Genomic DNA, 24,937 nt, shown 5'->3' with positions numbered 1-24,937 from the left:
TACAATCTTCCATACAAATCCCATCACTGCCTTGCCCTTAAGACAATCAAATGGCCTGAATTCCCTAAACTACTTCTTTCTCAACTACATATTGCACACTCTATCCTGAATGAGCCCTCTTTCTGCCCCTCCATCTCTAATCTACTGTACTACTATAACTCCCAACACTACCTCCGTACTACGGGTAAAACCTCTGACATATACAAGCCCAATAAAAACACTGGAAAGTCCCTTTATAAATACTCCATAACCCATGCTTGGAATTTACTCCCTTTCAATACAAGAAGCACTCCTCAAAATTACCTGTTCAAACAAGAACTTAAACTTTATACTTCATCTACAAAAGGCATGGCCCTGCCCCTGTCAACTCCCCACTTGACTTATTCTCCCTTATCTACATAATTTCTTTTTCCTCATATACCCTACAACTTCTGTTACTTTTATCTCTTTTTCCTATTTCTGAATGCACCAAAAATAATAACAACAATAATAACAGGTTCTTGTATTACTATTGAGTCTCTGCACATTGGAATGACCTCATATATGGTATTCCAGTGAACTTCATACTCTGTCTTTTTAATATTTATAGACTTGCTACCTGTTAATAGACTAATGTCATGCTATTACTTGCTAGTAGACTTGCATTACCTGCTGATTACATCTTTGTAACTTTTGTAATAATTGCTTTTCTGGAGCTTTTCTCCTCGGGTCTCCACTGAAAATGGGCCCCTGGCTCAGCTGGACTAACCCAGTTAACAAATATCAATAAATAAATAAATTTCTTTTTTTGGCAGCCAACAGAATTAATAGTTTGTGGTTAAGGTTAGGACATACTAGTAAAGGATGAAGGGGGCAAAGCAGCAATAAGAATGATGGCTCCCAACTCCATGCAAGTAACTCCCCATTAAGTATCTCTCTATCTAGGCCTACCGCAGGTACATTATGATATAAAACTGCAAAATGCTGGTCATTCGCCTCCCATATTCCTGGTAAGTACCTGCTCAATATAGTTGCGCATCTCCAAAATTCAAGTATGAGGCTCACTGTGCAGGTTTATTAACCCCCCTCCATTCATGTACAATGCCTGCTCTGCTGAGGTCACTCATATTCATACAAAGTACTTGCTATTCTGGGTCATGTATGTCCTAAATTCAAATACAGTCTTTATTTTGGAGGGTCATTCACCTCACAAATTCATGAACAGTGCTTGTTGTGCAGTGTCATTCACCTCCCAAACCCATGTACAGTGCTTGCCTGTTCAGGGTCACTCAACTCAGTATGGTTGGCCCAATGGCACAGATGCTGCCAAATAAAGTTCAGGAACAGACTTAAACCATTGGTAGTGTTGACCAAGGAGGAGAAGATAAAGCTGCTAATAGCCAGCTCTCCTATCCTGGTGGAAGGTGGTTGAGAAAGCCCAATTCCTGTAATAACTTGTGGTAGAGACCAGAACCCTCATTCACTCAGATAATAGGGTGAAGCAACAATACCTTTGATATTACTGCAGTAGCTAATCTCTCAGGAAGAAACTTTGATGGCAGTTATAAGTATGAAAGGTACCAGTTCTCTGCACATAACTTCCTGATAAACCTCATGGCTCCCTGGGAGAACAAACAAGAGTTTTAGTTGAGGCTGACTTCAGGCTGACTTCCTGAGTTGGGGGTCAACCCAGCAAAGGTTTACATTGGGGGTACTTGGAAAGAGCAACTGGGCTATTTGGGAGATTACAGAGTTGAAGCCAGAAGTACAGTTGGAACTGTGTTGTACTGTATTGTTCCATAAAGGGGGACAGGGAAATAATCAGTTCTCAGAGGGCAGGTTTACTCCACCAACTTCCTGAATTAGTGCTCATTGCTTATTGTCCAGGTCTCTCTCACTACTTCCTAAATCCTTGTTCATTGCTCACCTTGTAAATAATGGGAAAGTGGTTAGTGCTGGTGTGTCACAACTCCAAAGTCTGGTGTCTGTTCCTGATCTCTAGTCACTGCCTTTGCGGTTTTGTATTCCTTTTGTATCCAAGTTGGTTTTCTTCAATACACAAAGACCTGCTCTTTGACTGTTTATTCTAAACAGATTTGTAGATATTCCAAGGCATCTGAGCCTTATGATCATTCACACCTTGCCAACACCTTCCCTTACACTGCACCTCCTTTCTCAAGGTCAGTTATACCAGTGAATTCCAAAGTAAATGTGTGAATACCAGTCCAGTCACCTAGCTTATGTTTAAAAGAAGATAGAGAGTCATAGTGCTTAACAAATAGGACAAGTTTATTCCAGGAGCTTGGGAGGAGCTAGGTTATAAACCTGTCACTCATTCATGTTTTTTTTTATATGTTGGTGAAGAATTAGGTCCCTGGTTCTAGTCTGACTGGAGCCACTGAACTTGTGGGGAAACAAGAGGTCCAGTACAATTGGTTCTCTAATGGCATGGTGAGACAGAGATCTTCCCTCAAACGTGTACAAGACACTGAATAAAAGGGATAGAGATTCCAGCCTCCCATGGTAGCTAAAGGACTTTAGGCCTAAATTCTTTTTTGGTTAGGAACCATTAGGGTTTTTCTAAGTGTTTCGGTTGTAAAATACATACTGTTTCGGTTGTAAATGGAAAAACCCAGCAGTAAATCTTAGCATCAAATGAGGAAATATTTATTGCTTTAAACTGATCGTATGACTTTTTTATGTCAAGTTTTATAAGGAAAATATGTGTGCAGTAAAATATTTTCCGATGGAGTTTGTTTAAATAAAAGAACAAACAGGCTTAAGATTTAGTGTTGGGTTTTTCCATTTACAATCAAAGTTTCTTTGTACTGGTACTTATGTTTTTTTTTTTATATGTGGTTATTTCTTTCCAATTGTTTGATCATTTTAGTAAGATATGGCACAAAGGGGACATTGTACTCTATAATTTGTGAAATCAATGCTGAGAATAAGGAGTGATCAGCACTCTTGACTTTGACAATATTCCTTTGACAATTAGCTGCGCTACATAGAAGGATTTCCATACAACCATTGTCACATGATGGTAAAAAGATGGGGAGCTATCAACCAAAGTACTTGGACTACACTTCTACTTAGTAGTGGTATTTTGTCAATACAATATCATGCAAGGAGAGGTTGTCTCCCAAAAGTAATGATACTACATTTCCCACCTACCCCCACTACCACTAAACTTAAAGCAAACTAACTTCACCCTCTCAAACAACCAGTCAGTGCATCCAAACTGCAATCATCCCCAGCCTTACTCCCTCTACATGATACAAGTCATCCAACTTTCTATCTTCTGGATCTTTATCAAACCTACATTCATTTTATTTCACTGTATCATACTCACACTCACTCAGTTTTTTCTAAATTAAAACCTTTACCAAACATCGCCTTCACCTCCCTCACTCACTGTCAGCTTCCATCTTTGTTCTTGAATAACTTTATACTACTATTCTACCACCCACACATCTTTCTTTCTCCACAGTAATCTAATACACCTCCTACCTTCCTTCACACAGTACTCACTACATCAAGTACTACACTCCTTCCAACCATCTGTCATTCACAAACCACTAAATCTGACTCGCACTAGAACACACCCTCCCACTCTTTACACTAAACGACACAAAAAACCTGCAACTAATCTTACTAGTACTCCTCAGCACTCTTACACATATAACTATCAGACTGACATCTTACCCAAAACTACCTCACCTACCAACATTCACTCAATATGCCATTCATAACTTCCTTTTACATCTTACTCAAAATATACACTCTAACTCTCCTTAGTTACAAATTTGTAAAAACTAAAACTCAAAACATCTCCAACACATCCAAATTTAAATAGTACTTCAGTCTTCATCTCTGCACGACTTGCCTAAAACTCAGCGGTGAGATCCATCCAAATCCCAGCCCTGTTACTATGTCACAAACTGTATCAACATCCCCCCAAGCCTCTCACCACCAAGTACCAACAAATCTGACCAACTACTACTTAATATTAATCTAAGAAGCATTTGTAATAAACTCCAAGAATTCCATGCAAGCCTCACAGACTCAACAGACAAAACAAAAGGGGTGGAGGAATAGAACTATATACAAAAACTTCCTAGAACTTAACTTGTACCCACAGTCTCTACCCATACTTAACAATGCAGAATATCTAATAAGAATTTTCAAACTTAATAACAGAAAAAAAATCTGTATCACTGGACTCTGCATCCCACCTGGACAAAACTTGACCAGTGTGGAACACCTAATGCAATAGTTATCTGACATATACCCCACAAAACAATCATAATGGGTGACCTCAACACAAACTGGACTCCAAATCATACAAACACCCCATTAATGAATCTCTTTGGATTCTCTCAACTGGTAAATGAGACTACAAGAATACAAAAACACAAAAATCCACCTTAGGTTGGATCTTCTCAAATAAGCCAAATAAAAAAGCAACTCTAGCTGAAGCCATCTAATCACATACAACCACGTAACATATAAACAGGTATGCAACGTAAAGGACTTTAATGTAAACAACTTCATATCTATTCTCAAACATTACAACTGGAATATCCTAAAACCATGCCACTAGATGATGCAGTAACCCATTTCAATAATACTTTCCTAAACATCCTAAACTTCCATGCACCACTCAGAACAGAGAGAGTCAGGACAAACCCAGCAGTGTGATTAACAAAAGAAACAAGGCAGGTACTCCAAAGAGAAAGCTTGGAAACTATGGTCCAAAAACAAATCACAACCTAGCTATCAACACTTTAGACATTTAAAAAATCTTGCAAAGACATAACCAATGACAAAAAAAAATCTAATTTCTATAACATCTACATTTCACACCAAAACAATCAAAAACTACTTTGGTCTTCTGTTAACAATCTTTCTGTGCCCTGGCCAAACAACTCTCTCAACAACAACTAACAACAACATAGACAATACAGCATCCCAGGTCAAGTCCCACTTCATAAACACCACTCTCTCTTACTAAACAGAACTCTTCCTCCACCCTCACTATCCCAACTGCATCTAACACCACAATAACTTTCTCTTTCCACCAGTCCCAACTCCTACTATACAAAACATGTATTAGACCTCAAATTAACAACCTTAGCAGCAGCTGATAACCTGCCAACAGAATATCTGAAGCTCAATGCCAATGCTCTAGCATTCCTTGTCTCAATACTAATTAACCAATTGATAACAGAAAGCCACATCCCAACTATCTTGAAAAAATCAGTCACAATATAACTACATAAAGAAGGAAATTCAACTGACCTGTCTAATCACAGTTCTACATTACATCATCGACTTACCATAACATCGACTTGCTTAACAGCAAAATGACAACATCTAAAGTTCAAAAGAGCGAACTCCCGGAATGGCAAATTTCACCTCCGGGAAACTAACCACTTGGCCACCACTGACAAAAAAAAAAAAACTAAACAAATTAAACCCACCAAAGTGTGATGCTTCACCCCCCCCCCCACTTAAACATTCCAACTCTGAGATTGTACTACAGTGGGGAAAAGGGCAAATCACATGTGGAACCCTTCATGATAATGAGTTTGGTACAATTTTACTGTTCTCTCCTACTGCAAACAATCAAGACGTCTATTGTTTTTTTCCTCCTCTGTCTGAAACTATTTCATTTCTCTCTCTCATTTTTATTTCCACTTTGTATCTACAAAACTAAATGCAAACATAAGTGAATGCTTTTTCCATTTGTTTTGCTTTTTTCTTTTTGGACACACCATTTTTCTAACCAGCTAACTACCATGTTTACTTGCACTCTACAGTAATCCAAGACACAGTACCATCTACAATGTAAAATACTATATTAAAAAAGTCTATGCATTGTGAACACTTCTAACTTATGAATGCAATATTTTCCAGAGGCTTCCACTGAAAAAGGGCATTTCTGTTCCAGTCTGACTTTCCAGATCAACAAAGACAAATAAATAAATAAATAAATACATTTTTAGAATGTACTTTAAGCCTATTTTTAGTACACCATGAGTTCTTATGGGCTTGAATATCATAGGTTTTTTTTTTTGCTCCCCACCACCATTGCCACTGCCCTTTATTATACTAGCCCAGCACCCAGGTACTCGTCCTCACAGGGTCTACCAGCTAGTTCATCCCCCTCCACCAGACTTTATCCAGTGCTGCCGGGGCTGGTCATGGAAATAAGCATCCAGGGGCTTGTCACAACTGTGCATCTGTCTGGGGGGAGGGGGATTTCTGACTTAAGATTTACCCATCTCTCTCCCTTCCCTTGTGGACCTAATGGTTAAGCCATTAGGTGGGTGTGCAATGGAGACATGGCATACTGTCCTACCTCCATGGCAGCGCAGCAAAGTATTCACCCTAACCCATCTTTAGGCATACCTACCTATGGTGTCATCCCCAGTTTCCACCAACAACAGACATGGTAGGCGTCCATAGGTCCACCCACCTACCCTGCCTTGCCACGTCATCAGTCACCCGAAAACAAATTGATCCTGGGTCATAATCAAGGTTTTATCTCTCTATGATACCGGAGTGGCTGTGTGTCATAGGGTAACTTAAAACCAACTCCCAGTTTGACAGTCATTTGCAGGCTTTGACAGCCAGAAGTCTTGGTTTTCTCCTTGGACATCTGAGAAGCAAATACCAAAGAAGAAGTCTCAGCACCAAGCCCTGAGGAACACCAGTGGTCACTTACTTACATTCTGATGAGACACCTGCAAATCGCAATGTGTGGGTTTTGTCTTTTGCTATCCATCTTATAACATACTAGTGAATTTTTAAAGCATTTAGTTTTTGTAAGATACCAGCATAGAGAATTGTGTTTAGGCCTTGGCCAGGTCAAATAGATGAAAGAGAAACAGAATATGTGAATGAAGGGATTAAAAATGATCAAGAAAAACAGTAACATGGAAAATAAAAAAATCAATGATGCAGAGAAAGAATAATGTGGTATAATAATGTGATGGAATATTGTTATTATATAAATCCATGAGAAATTTTATTAGAAGTAATTAAAGCCATTAAAGTAAAGGAAAAGTAGTGTACCAAGACAGTAGAATGTCAGAATTTCCTATGGAGACTGCTAATAAATAATTTACCGGTAAATAAGAATATGGCATATAAAAATAAAGTTGAAAGATTTCATTTATTTTGTCAGGTGGAAGAGAGAACAGATTTTTTTGAGATGTAAAATAAAGGTGAAACTCTGAAAAAAGTTGTGTGAAACTTTTTTTGAGACTAGATATAGATATTGATATGAATATAATTATATATGGGCATTATAAGAATAAGGCAGAATATGTGAGAAGGGTAGACAATTTATTACACCTAACATGGGTTATTTGGAATAAAATATAGAATGATTTTTTTTTTAATGGGAAATGGATTTTGTCAGATATATTGTAAACATCAGATTATGGTTGCAGGAGGAGGAGTGGGGGTCAATTATGAAATAATAACAATGAGGATACTATAAGAAAAAAATAAAATGGTAAGAATATAAAACTGTGCATATATATATGTCTGTAAATACATAAGGTGTATAAACATGTAAATAATGTTTTTATGTTGCATTAAATAAAGGACTACTACTCTTTTCGATAGGTGCTGTGGGATCTGTTACATCCACCTGAGCTACCACCAGTTCAAGCTGGTGGGACCTCAGTTTAACATCTCATTTGAAGAATGATACACTCAGGAGTGCAGTACCACCTTAAGCTGTACTGTAGTATCAGGAATCCATTTACCTGATGTGGGAAGCTACCCTGAATGGCAAACCTACACTCAATCAAGGCAATCGCCACTGTAATGTTTTTCTTTGACTTTGTTTTGTCACAGTTTGTCAAGATTACACTGAAAAGCTGTCAGTGTACTGCAGTGGGTTTCTTCACTTTCTGTATATACTGTTTGTGTTTCCATTAGCTCTGAGGACTGAAACAGTAGACTTGGTATATTTAAGTTACAGGATGTCAAGATGAGACCGCCATCCCCCCATGGAGGCTGGGGGTACAAGGGACCAAGCTTGACACCTTGCAAAAAATATTTTTTCTGCTTTTTCAAGTTATCTTTCTTAGTACTGAAAAGTGACTCAATGCTGGATGAATGGCTCAAATACAGGACAGGCCTGTTGAATCAGAGACTAGAGTCTGCATTTGACAATAGGCGTTTAGTTTCATAGTTTTCTTTGTTTCAGGATTTCTTCTGCTACTTTGCTGTTGCTGCTCATTGAAAGGTTCATACTAGACTGCAATCTGGTACCAATGCTAAACACACTGAATAAGACCAGTAGAAATGAGTTTATTGTCAGTTCTTAGATAGAACTGCAAAGCTGCAGCCTTGTCAACCCTTCCTTAAACTCCGTCTGTGTTTGGCAGTTGCGGCAGAGGGTTAGTATTAAAGAATACAATCATGCCAAAATATTTTAGGTAGGCAGCAAAGCCCCCACAACCTCCATGCAATGAGACCCTTACATTTTTCACATTACTGGTGCTTCTCTTCCAAGCGGAGTAATTCACCTTCAAGTATGTAGGTGTCCACTTTGACCAAGTCAATTTCCTTTAGTGATCAAACAAATTATTTACAATCTAAAACAAAAAAGTGGGAAGCTGCAGATCTAGCAGAAGATTATTAACTCTGCAGCCCTGAAATTCCTAAGCCCTTAGCATTTTCTGTCAACAAGTAGAATAGTGTCTTCTCTAACTGACTTTTTCTCAACAACTAATACAAATTATTGTCAATACAGAAGAAAATCTTCAGATTTGTGCTGCTATTCCCAAAAAATCTTAGTGCAACATTCTAGCACCATCTTCCTGGTAATAAGCTAAGTAACAAGGCAGGAAGCTAACATTAGGAAGGAAAGTGAGGCCAGAGAGGTCAGTTCATTGCTGAAGGCAATCAAGTTCTCTGTAGCACCATGGAAGTCAATTTTTCTGACAAAAGTCAGATTTACTGGACATAGCTGGAGCTTTCAAGGCATTTGTTTCCTTGTTCAATGCAAATAAGCAGCACTAAGGCTGATGAAAACACACAAAAAGTCTATATGGAAGGAGCTAAGGCATCACTGAGGCTGAAAAAGCACAACAGAAACTACAGACTGAAATACAGAAAAGTGTGCTGCCAAGATACATGTTGTCACTGCTTCCACCTTTGGTTCTCAATGCATTACATACCATTTGCTCAACAACAAAAGGAAAAAGTAAGCCTATCTAGTCTACTCCATAACTGCATTTAAAATTCTACTTCCATTAAATTTCTGTATTCTCTCACCTCTTCTTCACCTGCCCTGTACAGTCTTAAATGCCTCCATGGATTATATCTCACCCATTGCATTATTCCACCCCACTGGCATGCATCCTACTGCACAAAGAAGCATTGTTGGAGATTTAGGGAGTAGATGGTGTCAACCTTTTTGCCTGTGTCTCTCCTCCCACTTCTGCCTTTCTTGCTCAGGAAACCTCCCATGTCTTTCATATCTCCCTGAACAGACCTTATGCACAAGTACCATACCCCCCCACTTTTTAATTTGTTCTTTCTTTTGGGGTTTTAATACCATAATGGGAATGGAGCTCATTCCTAAGTCAAAGTATGATTAAAGTTCATGAAATTACTGTTGTTTCACTTTTTGATGTTATCCAGAAATGCTCTTCACAGCACCCACAATGTGCCCAGTAAGGACTCCTAATGCAATTTGTATGGAGTTACACGTATTGATAACATATCTAAACAAGATTGCAAATTCTTTTTTATAAGACCCATTTGCTTCTACTGTTATTGGAACTGTCTGGGTATCCTTCTTCCACAATGCCTCATTTCTGCCTGCAAATGCTGGTATTTTATGACTTTGTGTGTCTCTGTACGTAAGACACTGTAGTCCCTGGGTGTAGCAATTTCAATGATTAATGCTACTTTTGTCTTCTTTTCATGGACTACTATATCTGGTTTTCTTGCATCTATTTTCTGAACTGTTGGTAATGGGTGATCCCATGTGATACAAATGTCATTATTTTCTATAATTCTTTGTGGCTCATATTTCCAGTGTTTTTCAACTACTTCAGTATCATAATGTTTATACAATCCCCACTGCAACAGTCTTGCCACATTTTTATGCCTTTCAGTATACAGTCCCTCTGCCATTAGTATATCACAATCAGCAACAAGATGTGTGACTGTTTCCAATTATGTTTTACAAAACCTACATTTGTCTGCTTCTCCCACATGTTCAGTAGACTTTGTCAACCAACGTGTACATAGCCCACTATCTTGGGCCGCCAATATTAACCTATCATATTTTGGTTTAAATTCACTTCTCCTTAAACATTCCTGCATTACATCCTGATCAACGTGAAGTTGTTCCAAGATTTTTCTGTACTAACAACTATATTTATGCATTTTTCACATTTCTTGCCTTCTCATCTAATCTTTCTCCTTATATTCTTTCTTTTATTTTTTGGCACATTCAGTTGCTGCCTGATTTTTATCTATTTCTGGTTTGATTTCCATTCTTGCTTGATGCCGATATACTTATGCCAAACTAAGCAGGGAGGTTATCTTAGACTTGTTCGCCTCATGTTTCAAAACTTTCACTACGTTTGGGGCTTGTGAGGTTAGCAGATATATATGCAGTCCCACTACTGCAGATCTATACATGTAATTAATTTTGATGAGGCCCATACCTCCTTCAGAACAGGGAATATAGTCTTGGTGTGCTCTGATTTATAAAAATCCTTTGATGAGCATGAAACATCCTTCTTGTTTTCCTGTCCAACATAACCAACAAATTTTGGGGCCAGTCAATCACTCCAAAACTGTAAGTTAGGACAGGAAGAGCAAATTTGTTTACAGCTTGGACTTTGTGTTCTTAGATATCAACGTTGTTTTCAGTATTAATTTAAATCTTCTAAAATATTCCTTAGTTAAGTTTTATTCACATTTGTTCATGTTTTATTGTTGATCCTTCGTCAATAACCAAATATTTATACACTCCCTCTTGCTCATGTTCTTTTATATCACATTCCTGTCCCAAACTGTTGTTTTCTTGATGCTGCTACTTTCATGCTTTAAAGGTTGCTTTTGCACATTTATCAAGACCAACTGACATGTCAGCTAAAAACCTTCTGACCACTTGCAGTTGTGCTTTCAGTTTGTCATCTGATGAGCTATACAGTTTTAAATCATCTACAAAAAGATGATGAGAAGTCTTTACACTTTGTTGTTTTCTGGGAGCCAAATTGTAGTCACTATCTAGTCTAAGTACACAGTTTCATTTTAATCAGATCTCAACATCTCTCTTGGCAAAACTTTTTTTTTATGCTTTCCACAGGACCCTACTCATTGGCTCCTCTATGTTCATCTACTTGGCCTGTTTGTTCCAGGGATATGGAAGATGACTATTCCTTGGCTAGGGGAAAGCCCTTCTACCCATTGTTCCTGTCTGAGAATCCAGATCAACCCTCCATTCCCTGGTGAGTGTCTGGGTGTAAAGAGTGGGACAGTCTTCAGGGGGAATGAGAGGGACATGTGGCTGAAGTGCACGATCCAGTAGTAAATTCCATGATGGAGACCAGATGCCACATGACAGCACTGACTCCCATGGGCAGAATAGTCTTCAGGGGTTGCATCATTTATGGGAATAAGTGATGCACACACTATATGATAAAAACCGGATTGTGTTACTGGATACATGCTGTGGATTATTTCTAAAAACAAGAAAAACACTGATGGCTACCTAAATGGTAGCCTTTCCTAGTTGGCTCATACTCCCACAGAAGGGGAAACAAGCAGAAAGGAGACTGATGACTGCTGGCAGTGTGGAGAAAAAGTAGCAAAAAGAGTCTACTCTTGTTTTATACAGTCAGTTTAAAAGGCTGAATAATAAACTTTGATTCTTGTATTTGTGGTGCTCCAAGCAAGAGTTTGTACCCATATTTTTCTAGATCAATAAGATACTGTTTTGCTCACAAAAGGTGTTTTTTGAACTCAACTGAAAATGCAGAGAAAAAAATGTTTATTCATGTGAGGAATACATAAAGCAAAAATGGGATAATTCATTTTGCAATTGTTTAAGACAGATACACTTATGAGTACAGATTTGTGTAATGACTTTTCCACAAATATTCATTTCTGCACTCGCATTACTGAATGCAGGCACTGAAATGAATAACTGAAGTATGTGTGCTATAAGTCATAGCAAGCTGCTTGATGCAAATGTAGCATTTATTTATTTATTTATTTTTTTAGCATAGAAAAAGATTTAGCTTTCTGAGGTGAGGAGAACTGGCTAGACCAAAGAATTAACCTTTTATTTTTTTTATTATTTTTTTTTGCTCCTGGCTTGCTGGGAAGCAAAAGCAAGATCAGGGAATGGGACCTTTTTTTTTCTCTTCTACTCTTAAAGAGTTAAGGGGTGTCAGGTCAAGGAATAGCACTGGGCACTATGTGAGCTAGCTATGGCTCTGTCTATTGTAGTTAAGTGCATACACTTACAAAGTACGGTGCTAGGCACTTCCAAAACAATGACTGCTATCTGAGAGAGGAAGAAAGTTAGTCATCTGTAAACTCCTGTTTGTGTTATCTGGGAGCTCATGCAGCACTATAAAAATATTTGACCTTTTCACCCAGAGACTGAGAGACCCTGCAGTAAAGCACTTCATTTATATTTATGTAAGCATCAATATTTTGATAGCTGACTGCATGAATGTAAATGCATGTGTGTGCGTGTGTGCCTATGCGTTTGTGCGCGCACAGACACGCACACGCACACGCACACGCACACACACACACACACACACACACACACCTAGGTTAACCCTGCTTTAAAGGTTTTACTGTCTGGGAATGTTACTTTATTAATGGCAACACATGCCTGAAGCATTTACATTTTCCTCGGCTATGAAGTAACATTTTAATTAAAGTACACATAATGAATCAAAACAAATGATGCCTCTTCATCCAGTTTTTATACTTACCCTCTAATTTCCACAGCTGCTAGGACAGCAAGACCAACTTGCCATGAAACCACTGGGCTTTCAGAATTAAATGCATTGGTGCTGCAGAAAGAAAAACAGATGCATTCTTAACATACTGGAATAGTGAAACAAGTACTGTAGAGATTATGTCATATATCCTACCTAGACCTGGGATGACATAAAAGGTGCAAGAATAAGCAACACATTACAAATCTACCCATGGTGTGCCCAAAGTAACACAGTCGGTACACAAATGTATAAATGAAGAAAATTTTCCCCAGTAGGTTAAACACATTCTTCCTACCATAAATAATGACCTTAAAACATCTGTTAGCCCTAGCACATCAGTGAAGATCTATGTTACAGCTTTATCAAAAGAGATGATTTGGGTCAACATGACTGTTGCAACAACAAAACACAATCACACAGAAGTAAAAGATGGTGACAGACAAAGATCAATGTCTGCAAGAGTGAATTACATAGTAACTTGGTCTGAACTAACCACAGGAGTGCTTAGTCATAAAATTCATGCAGTCTGCAGTAATACACTGCTTAGGAGGAAGAGATATAAAACCTACTTAAAGGTCATGGCAAGTTCAAAAATATATATGAATAGATCTATACTATCCTGTTTTATATATATTATCAACAAGCAGGTGTGCTAATCCATAATTCTGAGCAAACTCAAAAAGCCCAAATTCAAGCAGTTATGTTTTATATATTTTACTTCAAGTGCTTTTCAACAGCAAATTTAAACAGTACACAAAACAATGTTTTTACATGACATCTTCATAGGCAGACAGGAGTATGCATGTCAACACATTTTTATGACTATTTCTGCATTTAAGTTATTCTGATAATCAAAATAAGGCAACTCTGTTAAAAACCCACTAACCTAATGCGTAACTAGCTACCTAAAGGCTATAAATTAATATGGTTAAGAGATAACTGAACAATTATATCAAATCAACAAGTATTCCACTGTGCACACACATACAAGTGATAAAAAGCAGTGTTGGTTGCTTATTTTTGTTGCAACTAAAACAGGATCTGCAGTTTGCAGTACACAAACTACACACAGGTTGATGGTCATGCAACTCATAACATCATAAAAGACGTGATCAACAATGACACTAACACTTTCTGTAAAAAGTCCATGTTCACTACTTCTAAAATTCACTCAAGTTAGAATACATCAGACTGTAGCACTAAAGGGTAAAAATGTTTGTTGAATATAAAGTCCCTCCAGCTTATTTTGTTGTAAAGTAAAGTGACTTCTTTTTTACAAGTCATCCACAAACTATGAGGTTTATTACAGCTAAAATAACTTCCAGATGTTTTGCATCTTTCATGCATGATTTGTGCTCTGAGTAAAATATGGTTGGAAAAAGGTAGAAGAATCATACCATAAAGTCCACATTTCTGCTTCTAGCATACCTCTCAAACTCTTAACACAAAAGATCTTGACAAAGGCCTAAACTAATTGGAGGACAAAGGCCCAGAAACAGGGACAGATTTTAAATATTGCTCTTATAAACTTGGAAAGTTGCTAGAATAAAAAAAAATGTATTATGCATTTTCTGAACAATATAAAGTCTGAAACTCAAATGTATGTCATTATTTAGTATCTTCAATCCTAGTTTTTTCCCAGAAAACTACACATTTTATGTGGAATAGACCAAAAGTATGAGGTGAAAATCTGGACAGTTAAGAGGTATGGCTTCTGGTTAAAGAGGCTTCTAATAAGGTTTTAGGTGCAGTAAATCTGGTTGCCTTTGTCACATGACCTATGGCATAACATGTCTTAAGACCACTAAACTTAAAAGTACTTGAAATTTATAGTACATAATTCTGCAAAAAATAACAGTCCACCATATTACACATCATCCGAAATTCAACACCATAATACAATTCTGTCAACAGAAACTTTCAGGTATCATCCATTTTACCATAATTATCTGAAATCTTAATCACCATAACATAATTCAGTCACACACAAAAAAAAAAAAAAAAAAAAAAAAAAAAAAAAAAATTCAGATTTCATCCACTCTGCGCAACCTCCTCTTCTTGTTTTTCTTTCAGCTTTTCCCGGTTAGGGGTTGCCACAGCGGATCACCTGTCTGCTCATGATTGGCAGTGGAGTTTTATGGTGTCAAGTTGCCAGCCCGGCGCCCAACCTTCCACAGAAGGCACGCACACACACACACACACACACACACACACACACACACACACACACACACACACACACACACACACACACACACACTCACACCTAGGGCCAATTTAGAGTGTCCAATCCACCTACAGCATGTCTTTGGGATGTGGGAGGAAACCGGAGCACCCGGAGGAAACCCACACGACCACAGGGAGGACATGCAGACTCCGCAAAAAAGCACCCCAGCCGAGGATTGAACCAGAGAACCTCTTGCTGTGAGACAGCAACACTAACCGCTGCACCACTGTGGCTGCCCACTCTGCGCAACCTCTACACAACAGAAATTCCTGCAACACAGTCTTATTCAAGTCTACAATAGTCACATATTACACACAAGGGGTACAGGTTGGATGAACTTGAGACCTTAAATTTAAGTTAAATATTGTAATCTGAACAGCACAAACTAAAACCATAACTGCACATATGACAGGCTCCTGACTTAGTTCCGATACAAGGCTTACCCTAATGTATGAGAAATGACTGCCACACTACACGTTAGAACACACAAGCATTATCAAGGTATGATAGCTCACTCAGGCTAGTATCCTATCAGCACATAATCCATCTATAAAGGTTACTAAAACTGTTTAAGAAATATGCCCCTATCTTAAAACAGGAACATTCACCTGTAACAGTGAATATTATGATTAATAGTTGATATGCAACCCTTAACAATCCAACAGCTGATCTGTTAAATAAATCTTCAGAGGGATGAGTGTTAGATTTATTCTGTTTGTAGCCCGCAACTCTGTCATTTTAATTCATTTATTTACACATTGTTGACCAGGTCAGTTCCACTAGTTCAATGCCCTATTTTCAGGGGATACCCAAGGTGGTATTAATACTGACCAGGAAATGTTTGGCCATAACACCAGGGAAGCTCCACTACTCTTTTGAAGACAGTAAATGAAGCACTCTCTGGAGCTGCTAGGTGATGCCTGAAAGCTGCTACTACAGTTTTGGGAATTCCAAGCTGGAGTAGAGTGTAGTACAGATGTGGAGAGCAGCAGGAGGAAAAACTTACAAAAGGAAGGATAGAGAGTCAAAATAACTGCTGCAGTTAGAAACTGGAAAACTGGAGACACGTGTTGGTAGATTTGATGAGCCAGGCACAGCCAGAGGAAATAGAGGAAGCACAATGGAGTGTCATGGCGGAAAAGTGTATTACAGGAGGAAGAAACTGAGAGGTTGGAAACAGGTAGAGCAGTCATTTTTAAGAGTTTAATCCTGCAACATTTTTTTTTTGTTACAAGAAAGAAGTTATTCACTGATGGTTGAAAGTTATAAAGTGATGACTGCTACACAGGCATTTGTTTTCAGAAAAAAAAAAGAAAGCGGTTTCCATTACTTAGGAAAAGTAGTAAAACTGAAGAAATTAGCATAGGAGCTGGTCTTAGGCATAGGCCAACTAGGCGGATGCCTAGGGCACCGCTCTAGCAGGGGCACTTTTCCAGTATTTATTTGGTGTAGATAGACCATGATGGGGGCACCAGGTAGTGTGATGGGGGGTGCTGTGGAGCCCTTTTGCCTAGGGCACCAGTTGACCTAAGGCCGCTCCTGAGACAAAATACAAACAAGAAGGTGGTAGTGAATTTTCTAGAGAAAAAGTATGAAAAAGAGGAATTGGATGGGCAAGAGGAATGAAGATTTTTTTTTTTTTAGAAAATGATATAACAATAAAAAAAAGAGAGACGGTGATAAAAAGAAGGTAAGAATGAATCATCACTAGGACTGGATTGTTATGAGTACTATAAGAAAATGAATAAAGATGATCCTTTAAAGAAATATTAAATTAATGGATGAAGGAAGGCATAATGGAAGATGACATGGTGGAGTGATAACATTTATATGAAAAAGGATGAAAGAAAAGATGATACAAAATTTTGGACCCCCTCTAACACAAGGGAATGCAGACTTTAAAATGTGTATGTGAATACGACATAAATGATGAAGAAGGTATTGCATGAGGTAGTAGAAGAAGGGATCTATGGTATAAAATGAGGAGAGATAAAAGAAATGTTATAGTGAAATATGTAGTGGAGATGATATTGAAAGAAAATAAAGAAGACTGATAGCATGTGAAGTACCTAAAGCCTTTGATAAAGTGAGCCATGATGCAATGTGGCAGATTTTAGAGGCACATAGCAGAAGAGAAAAATATTAATGTTGTAAACAAATGTTATGAAAATTCATGGGTACAAGTAATGATAAATGGATGGATCAGGAAAATAAGTAAGATTAAAATAAAACAGGAGTACTCAATGGATATGTGCTTATTTGTATTACTAACGAACGCAACAGGATAGGCATATTTGCATAAAATGAGGAAGGCAAGATGTGAGATGGAAGAAAATGCTATATTACAAATATGCAAGATATATGCAGATGATTTAGTTCTAATAACAAAAAACAAGGAACAGATAAGTGAATTTATAATAAGGATCAAAAAGCTGTTATAATGGCATGCAGTTAAGCAAAATGAAGTGTAACAGACTTGGTGAGATACAAATAAATGGAATATATTTCACAAGAAAGGGAATAAAGATTTTGGGAGTGAGCTTTGGTGAGTATGAATATGTAATGTTAATGGACACAGATACTGGAACACCTAAAAATGTTTAGCTTCGTAGAAAAGCTTTTATTGTCATTTCAGAAAAAAACATATGTTGAATACTTATGTACTAGGAAAAATTGCATATTTGAGGCGGGGGCATGCATGTTTCCCACTTAAATGGAAAAAGTGTTATTAGAGTTTTTTTACCTTCACTTGGAGCTCAAGGCTCAACCTGGTGAAAAAATGGATAATTTATAATAGTAATAAAAAAGAAGGTGGCTTGCTTTTAAAAATCTAGTGGTGCATAAAGTATCTAAGCATTTATTTTGGGTAATAAGAAAGGTAAAAAGAAATGATAGGCAAGATGTTTGAAAAATATAAAATGTATGGGAAGAAAAAAACAAGACAAAAGAAAATTAAAAAGACAGGATGGAAAAAAAAGAATAGGAGACTAAAGTGAAATTATGGAATTTAAAAGGGAGTGAGGTTGATGACAAAAGAAAAGAATGATATAATATGATTTTAGAATGTTGCGTCTTTCGGCTTTTCCCGGTTAGGGGTCGCCACAGCAGAACTCCAGCCCGCTAATGATTGGCAGTAGATTTTTACGAACCGAGTTGCCAGCTCTGATGCACAACCTTCAACGAAGGTACGCCCATTCATGCATGTCTCCACACAGAAGACGCTTTAGCTGAGAATCGAACAGGACAGCGTCTTACTGTGAGGTGACAACGCTACCGCAGCACCACCACTGCAGTATATGATTTTAGAATTAAAAAAAACAAAATCGGTGCACCCATGGAAGAAATTAACAGAAGCTGAAAAAAGTCAATAAAATATGGAAAAAAAGGTCTGAATTTTTTTTTGAAGGAGATAATTTTTTGTCGAGAATTTTATTACACAAATTATGAAAGTGAATATAAAATATAAGGTGATGAAGCAGAGAAAATGTATTTACTATACAGAATAAGAAGTGTATGTAGATGTTCGAGTGTATTCACTGTTGCAGTCATTACAATTGGATTATCCTGCTGGCAGGCTAGCCTCAGTCCGCCTGAATTCCAAAGTCTAGGTCCGGTGTCGGTTGCTGTCACCTCTTCCCTGACGTCAGTGCGCCAGGGGTATAAAAGATGCAGCCGACGCCATTTTCTTCAGTTTTTCTTGTCCCAGATGTCAGGTGCCCCCAAAAGGGTAGGCTAAAAATATGTCAATAAAACATGCATGAACCAAAGTATATATTTTGCCTTCATCTAAAAGCAAATACACCACACAGGTTGTATAGAATAGAGAAGTACAGATAAGTTCCAGCAAAGAAATGGGGGATGGCGGGTGGGAAACCTGGACTGCAACAGTGAATACACTCGAACATTTACATTTATGGTAAGTGTACACAACTGTACTATGTTCTTCGTGTTTCACTGTTGCAGTCATAACAATTGGGTTGAATCCCAAAGCTAAGGTTGGGAGGCTGGAGCTAACTAGCATTAGGGGCGGCTATTAGGCCCTGCAGAACTGCAGTGGTAAAGCCTGCCCTGGATTTAGAGTAGAGTGGTAAGTGATAGTGCTTTGTGAAGGTGTGCACTGAACTCCAAGTAGCCGCCTCTAAAATGTCTTTGGTTGGTACTCCCCTGAGGAAGGCTGCTGAAATGGCTGTTGCTCTGGTTGAATGTGGCTTAATGCCCTTAGGTACTGGCTTGCCATGTTGTGAATAGCAGAAATGAATGCAGTGGCCTATCCACTTTGAAATAGTCTGCTTTGAGATAGCCTTTCCTTGTGATCCTGCAGCATATGCCACTAGTAATTGCGCTGTCTTTCTGAAAACTTTGGTTCTGTTCAAATAGAAGCATAGCTGTCTGTGTATGTCCAAAGAATGCAGAATTCTCTCCCCCTTATTCTCTGGGTTTGGATAAAAGGTAGGCAGATGAATAGTTTGCTTAAGGGCCACAGTGGACACTACCTTAGGCATAAATGTCGGGTTTGTCCTCAGAGAAACCCTGTCTGGATAAAAAATGATAAAAGGTTCCACAGCCATGAGTGCCTGTAGCTCTGAGACTCATCTTGCAGAAGTTATTGCTAGGAGCAGAGCTGTTTTCCAAGATAAAAACTTTATATCAGCTGTAGCGGCTGGCTCAAAAGGAGGCAGGGTGAGTTTTTCCAAGACATAATTGAGGTCCCAAGCAGGTACTGGTGATCTCCTTGGAGGCCTTAAATTTTTGGCCCCTCTGAGGTACTGCCTTAATAAAGGATGAGAAAGATTGGTGGCTCTGTATTGTAATGAGCTGAAATGGCAGAGGCATGAATTTTTACAGATGAAAAGGATAGGCCTTTGTCCAGCATCTCAGTCAAGTATTGTAAAATCTGAGGAATATTTGGTACAGCTGTGTCAATTCCTTGTGCCTGGTTCCAAGCACAGAATCTCTTCCATTTTCCAGCATAGGATTTTCTAGTACTAGGCCTCCTGGCCTCCAAAATAACATCCATCACCACTTTAGTGAGAGGTGTGTTTTGTATGACTACATTATCCGCCATGCTGCCAGATTTAAGGTCTTGAGTTGGCTGTGCAGGATTTGATTGTTCTGCTGGGACAGTAGATGAGGCACTTGAGGTAAGGTCCAGGCTGGGCATTGAGACAAGCTCCTTAGGATTGGATACCAGTACTGGCATGGCCAGTCTGGGGCAATCAGTAGCATTTTTGGCTTCTCCTGCCTGACCTTTAGGAGTATCTTGGGGAGGAAAGGCATATACTGTTAAGTTTTTCCAGCTGAAAGATAGGACATCCACTTTCCATGCTTGTCTGTGATAAGTCCTTGTGCAGAATCTCTGTAGTTGGCAGTTGAGGTGAGGCAAATAGATCTCTGTCCAGGCATCCCCATTTCCTTGTTACCATGCTAAAGACTTGTGGACCCAATTTCCACTCATGGGGATCCATGAGGTTTCTGCTTAGTTCGTCTGCCAGAGTATTTGTCTTTCCTGGCAGGAATTGTGCCTGCAGATGTACTTGGTAAGCCAATGCTGTGTCCCACAAAGTCATGGCTAGTCTGCAAGGGGGGTAAGAATGAGTGCTTCCCTGCTTGCTTATATACCACATGACCATGGTGTTGTCTGTTTTTATCAGTAGTTGTCTCGGATGAAGTAGGTCCTTGAAAGCTGTCAGGGCATTTTGAACAGCTAGCATCTCTTTTTGATTGATATGTAGATGCATTTGGTTTGTGGACCATGTGCCTTGAATACATTTTCCTGCCATGTGAGCTCCCCAGGCATAATCCGATGCATCTGTTGTTAATGTCTGTGTGGCTGGGGGTAGAGTGAATGGCTGTCCCTTGTTCTGGTGACAGGCCTTCGCCCACCATCGAAACTCCTGTTGCAGGCAGGGAATGAGAGTAACTATTGTTTCCAGGCTGTGGCAATGTTGAGTCCAAACACTTTTTAGGTACCACTGAAGTTTCCTCATATGCAGTCTTGCATATGGAATTAGTAGAATGCAGGATGCCATGAAGCTCAAAGCCTGCGGAATTTTTCTTGCAGATAACTGGGCCTTTGTTGCTAACAGTTTGAAATAGGTAATCAGTTGCCTTTGTTTGTCTGGCGTGAGATAAGCCATCTGGGCAGTTGTATTTAAGCTTGCACCCAGGAATATTCTCTCTTGAGAGGGTACTAGTTTTGATTTCTGTTTGTTGACTGTGTACCCTAGGCATGGTAGTAATCTCTTTACAAATGCCAGATGCTGTAGCAGAATGTCCTTGTTCTCTGCTTGAATGAGGCAGTTGTCTGTAAGGATATATTTGTATTCCTCTTTGCAGAATGCAATTACTGTTGCCAGGCACTTTGTGAAGACCCAGGGTGGAGTAGATAAGCCAAAGGGCAGTGCAGAGAATTGGTAGTGCATTGAGCCAGCTTTGAATCTGAGATATCTTCTGCATGTTTGTCTGATTGGGACATGCAGGTATGCCTCTTTTAGATCTAAAGTCACAAGCCAAGCCTTCTTGCCCAACATCGGCAGAAGCTGTTGTAGAGTCAACATTTTGAATTTTGGAATATCCAGATATGTGTTTAGAATAGATAGGTCCAGTATTGGTCTCCAGGCTTTGTCCTTTCTGGGTACCAAGAACAGTCTTGAATAAAATCCTTGTCCCTGCTCTTGCTCTGGTACTTGTTGAATGGTCCTCATGTCCATGAGGGATGAGACTTGTTTTTGTGCCTCTGCCCATTGATGTTTTGGCAGGTCTGGCCAACCGTTTGCCCTTGGCAGTGTATGGAAGTGAAACTTGTAGCCTTGTGACACTATGTTTAAGACCCATTTTTCTTGGGTTATTGTGTGCCAATTTTGAGAAAAAAGTGCTAGTTTTCCCCCTAAAGGTGCTGCCAGAAGATAAGTGCTTGGCACAGGCAGGGGGCATCATTGGGACTGTTTCCTGTATGGCTGTGATTTGACTTCTCCAGTTTTGGAGGTAGAAGCAGCCCATTGTTTAGACCTGTATGAACCTTGGGGCTGGGATCTGCCTCTAGGGCGTCTGTAACTGCCCCTTTGTGGCCTGTCTGACACTGGAAAGGACCAATTCTTTGTAGGCCAGTGTCTGCTAAATCTTGATGGCTGTACCTGTAAGAAATCCTTGACTGTTTGCATAGATTTAGCTTTGTTCTCCATTTTCTTTAACACCTCTTCTGCTTTAACACCAAACAAAACATCATGTTGTAATGGAGCATCTAATAATTTTGCCTTAACATGATCAGGTAGATTTTGTTCCTTTAACCAAGCATGCCTCCTAATGACAAAACCCGTAACTGCGGCCCTGCAGGAGGCCTCCAGAGAATCAGCTGCATGCAATAATTCCTGCATTTCTTTGTTTTCTGCACATTCAGAATTTATCAAAATTTTTTGTTTAAGCAGTGACATAATATATTGCCAATATTTGAGCATATGAAACTGACAATTTAAAGCCCTTATAGCCAGGGTAGCAGAAGTGTAAATCTTTTTTTTCCCCCATCTGTTCAGTGCCCTAGAATCCCTATCAGAGGGAGTAGGGTTTTTTGCAGTGGAAGCCTTGACCCCTTTGGGACCCTGAGAGATAGTTTCTGGGTCAGCAGCAGGGTTTTTGAAAAGGAATTTATGAGAGTCCGGAACCCTGTAGTACCCGTCGGCTTAACAGGAGTTGGAGGGAAGGAGTCAGGGGTCAGAGTGGACTCTGAAAATACATAATCTACAATGTCTAACACAAGTGGAATAGCTAGGGGCCTGTGTTGTGGTAGTAAAAGGAAGTCTCTGAGCCTTCTCTTAGATTCTGAATAATCTTGGCTCTCCCAGTGGAAATACTCCCTCATGGTATGCAAAGTTTCCCCAAAAGAATAATCCTCAGGAGAAGAGGCTGAAGGGATTGATTCTTCAGCATCAGAATCCTCATAGGGAGGAAGAGAGTATTCCTGATCAGAAGAGGAATTAGATGAAATGGAAACCTGATCTGAAGATTCATATTCTGTCTCTTGCCTAGGCCTCTTATCAGGAGGGGGATGGGAACCCCTGATCAAAGTAATTAGGTCTTTGGCCATTTTGAGCATCTGTTTTTTTAGGCATGGAGGCCTGTCCATGAGGCTGTTGTACTTGTTTCTTTGTCTTTAAAGGTGCTTTAGTCTTTGCCTTTGAAGCTAATTGGGTAGGTCTGAAAACACCCTCAGAAGCCGATGCCTGCTCAGCGGCTCCAGTCCCATCTGAGGGAATAGTTTCCGAAGGTCCAATACCTTGAGCTTCCAGCAGCCTGGTCAACTCCACGTGGGTGTCGGTAGCGGCCTGCGAGTCTAAAGTAGCGGTCATCGGGGGCTGCAAAGACACCTCACCGAGAACCGTCGAACCAATGACTGGCTTAGAAGAAGCCTCGTCGTCGGTTTTGAACCTCAGATGCCTGTCCTTTTCCTTGCGTTTCTTGTGAATTCCGGTAGTCGGATGGCTATCCAACGACATTGTATAGTTAAATCTTCTGCCAAAATAGTGGAATTCAAAATCGTACCGATGCTTAATAGTGCGTTTGTTAAATCTAGCACAAAACCGACAACTAGCAACATTGTGGTCAGGGCCTAGGCAAGGAATACAGTAAGAATGAAAGTCCTTATGAGGTATTTGCTTCCCACAAGAAATACAATTATTAACTTTTTCTGACATCGGTCTGGAGCAAGAAAAAAGTTTCCCCAACGGGGTACTTAGCTTTTAGTGAAGACTTCGGATCTGAAATTCGAACATGAAAATCTCAGGAGTCGGCCGACCAGCACTTGCGAACTGCTTTTGCTTCGGGCACCGCGCGGCAAGAAAGACTGAAGAAAATGGCATCAGCTGCATCTTTTATACCCCTGGCACACTGACGTCAGGGAAGAGGCGACAGCAACTGACGCCGGACCTAGACTTTGGAATTCAGGCCGACTTAGGGTAGCCTGCCAGCAGGATAACCCAATTGCAATGAATGCAACAGTGAAACACGAAGAACATCTGCAAAACATTGTTTTTGGACTGCAAAAAGAATAAAGAATTTTGTGAAAAGTAAAATGGTTAAGGTGTTTACCCTTAGAGACACAAGGTACAGGGTTTCTCACCTTTTAAAGGAAAATTGGCTAGGCTAAAAATTGCCCAGAAGGGCAGCTAATGTAGTACTTACCTACAGGTTCCTCTGGGAAGAATTTAACTGTATAAATATAAACATGATATTATATAGGAAGTACAATAAAGTAAAAAAAAAAACATGAAGCTGACAAATGGAGTAAAGTACTGTTTGCAACAATACGGGTGCTGTTGAAAAAAGATGACAGAATGTTATATAACAAGAAAATGGGACAGTATGATGTAGTAGCTGAAATAAGATGATGGTTTTATAAGAGCCATATATATTTTGGTGGGATACAGACAAAATAGAAAAAAATTGTTTAGTTAAGTTCTAGCATGAATGTAAACAAATGAGTATAAATAATTGATTTAAAGTTTTTTATTGGGTAGAAAATGAATGCAACTGTTAATAAAGCACCCCTACTCTTTTCAGAGCACAAGGTGGTGTCAAAGAGCTGTTACTAGTTCTTGGAGTATTCCAAGATGGAGGAAGGAGTAAACATTGCTGCTGAAGAAATGTTGGAGCGGGAATCACAGCAAGATGAAATCCTAGGTATAGAGATGGAGAGTGGAGGCTTGGAGAACTTAATGAAGGAAGGAGAACC

General features: G+C 39.2%; 1 protein-coding gene across 1 annotated transcript in view; it reads right to left on the bottom strand.

The window, feature by feature from the left end:
• The window catches only part of ITGAV (integrin subunit alpha V), a 1,332,605-nt gene that overhangs the window by 172,176 nt on the left and 1,135,492 nt on the right, over positions 1–24,937 (bottom strand). Inside the window, exon 24 of the mRNA XM_044075123.1 lies at positions 12,978–13,058. Within this exon, the coding sequence (XP_043931058.1) occupies positions 12,978–13,058 (81 nt within the window). The remainder of the gene's footprint in view (positions 1–12,977; positions 13,059–24,937) is intronic.

Source organism: Protopterus annectens, chromosome 6.part0 (genome assembly GCF_019279795.1).
Source record: "Protopterus annectens isolate FY-2018-M chromosome 6.part0, PAN1.0, whole genome shotgun sequence".
NCBI classification, from domain to species: domain Eukaryota; kingdom Metazoa; phylum Chordata; order Ceratodontiformes; family Protopteridae; genus Protopterus; species Protopterus annectens.
Note: the sequence above shows the minus strand (reverse complement) of the source record. Positions and strands in the feature narration are given on the sequence as shown.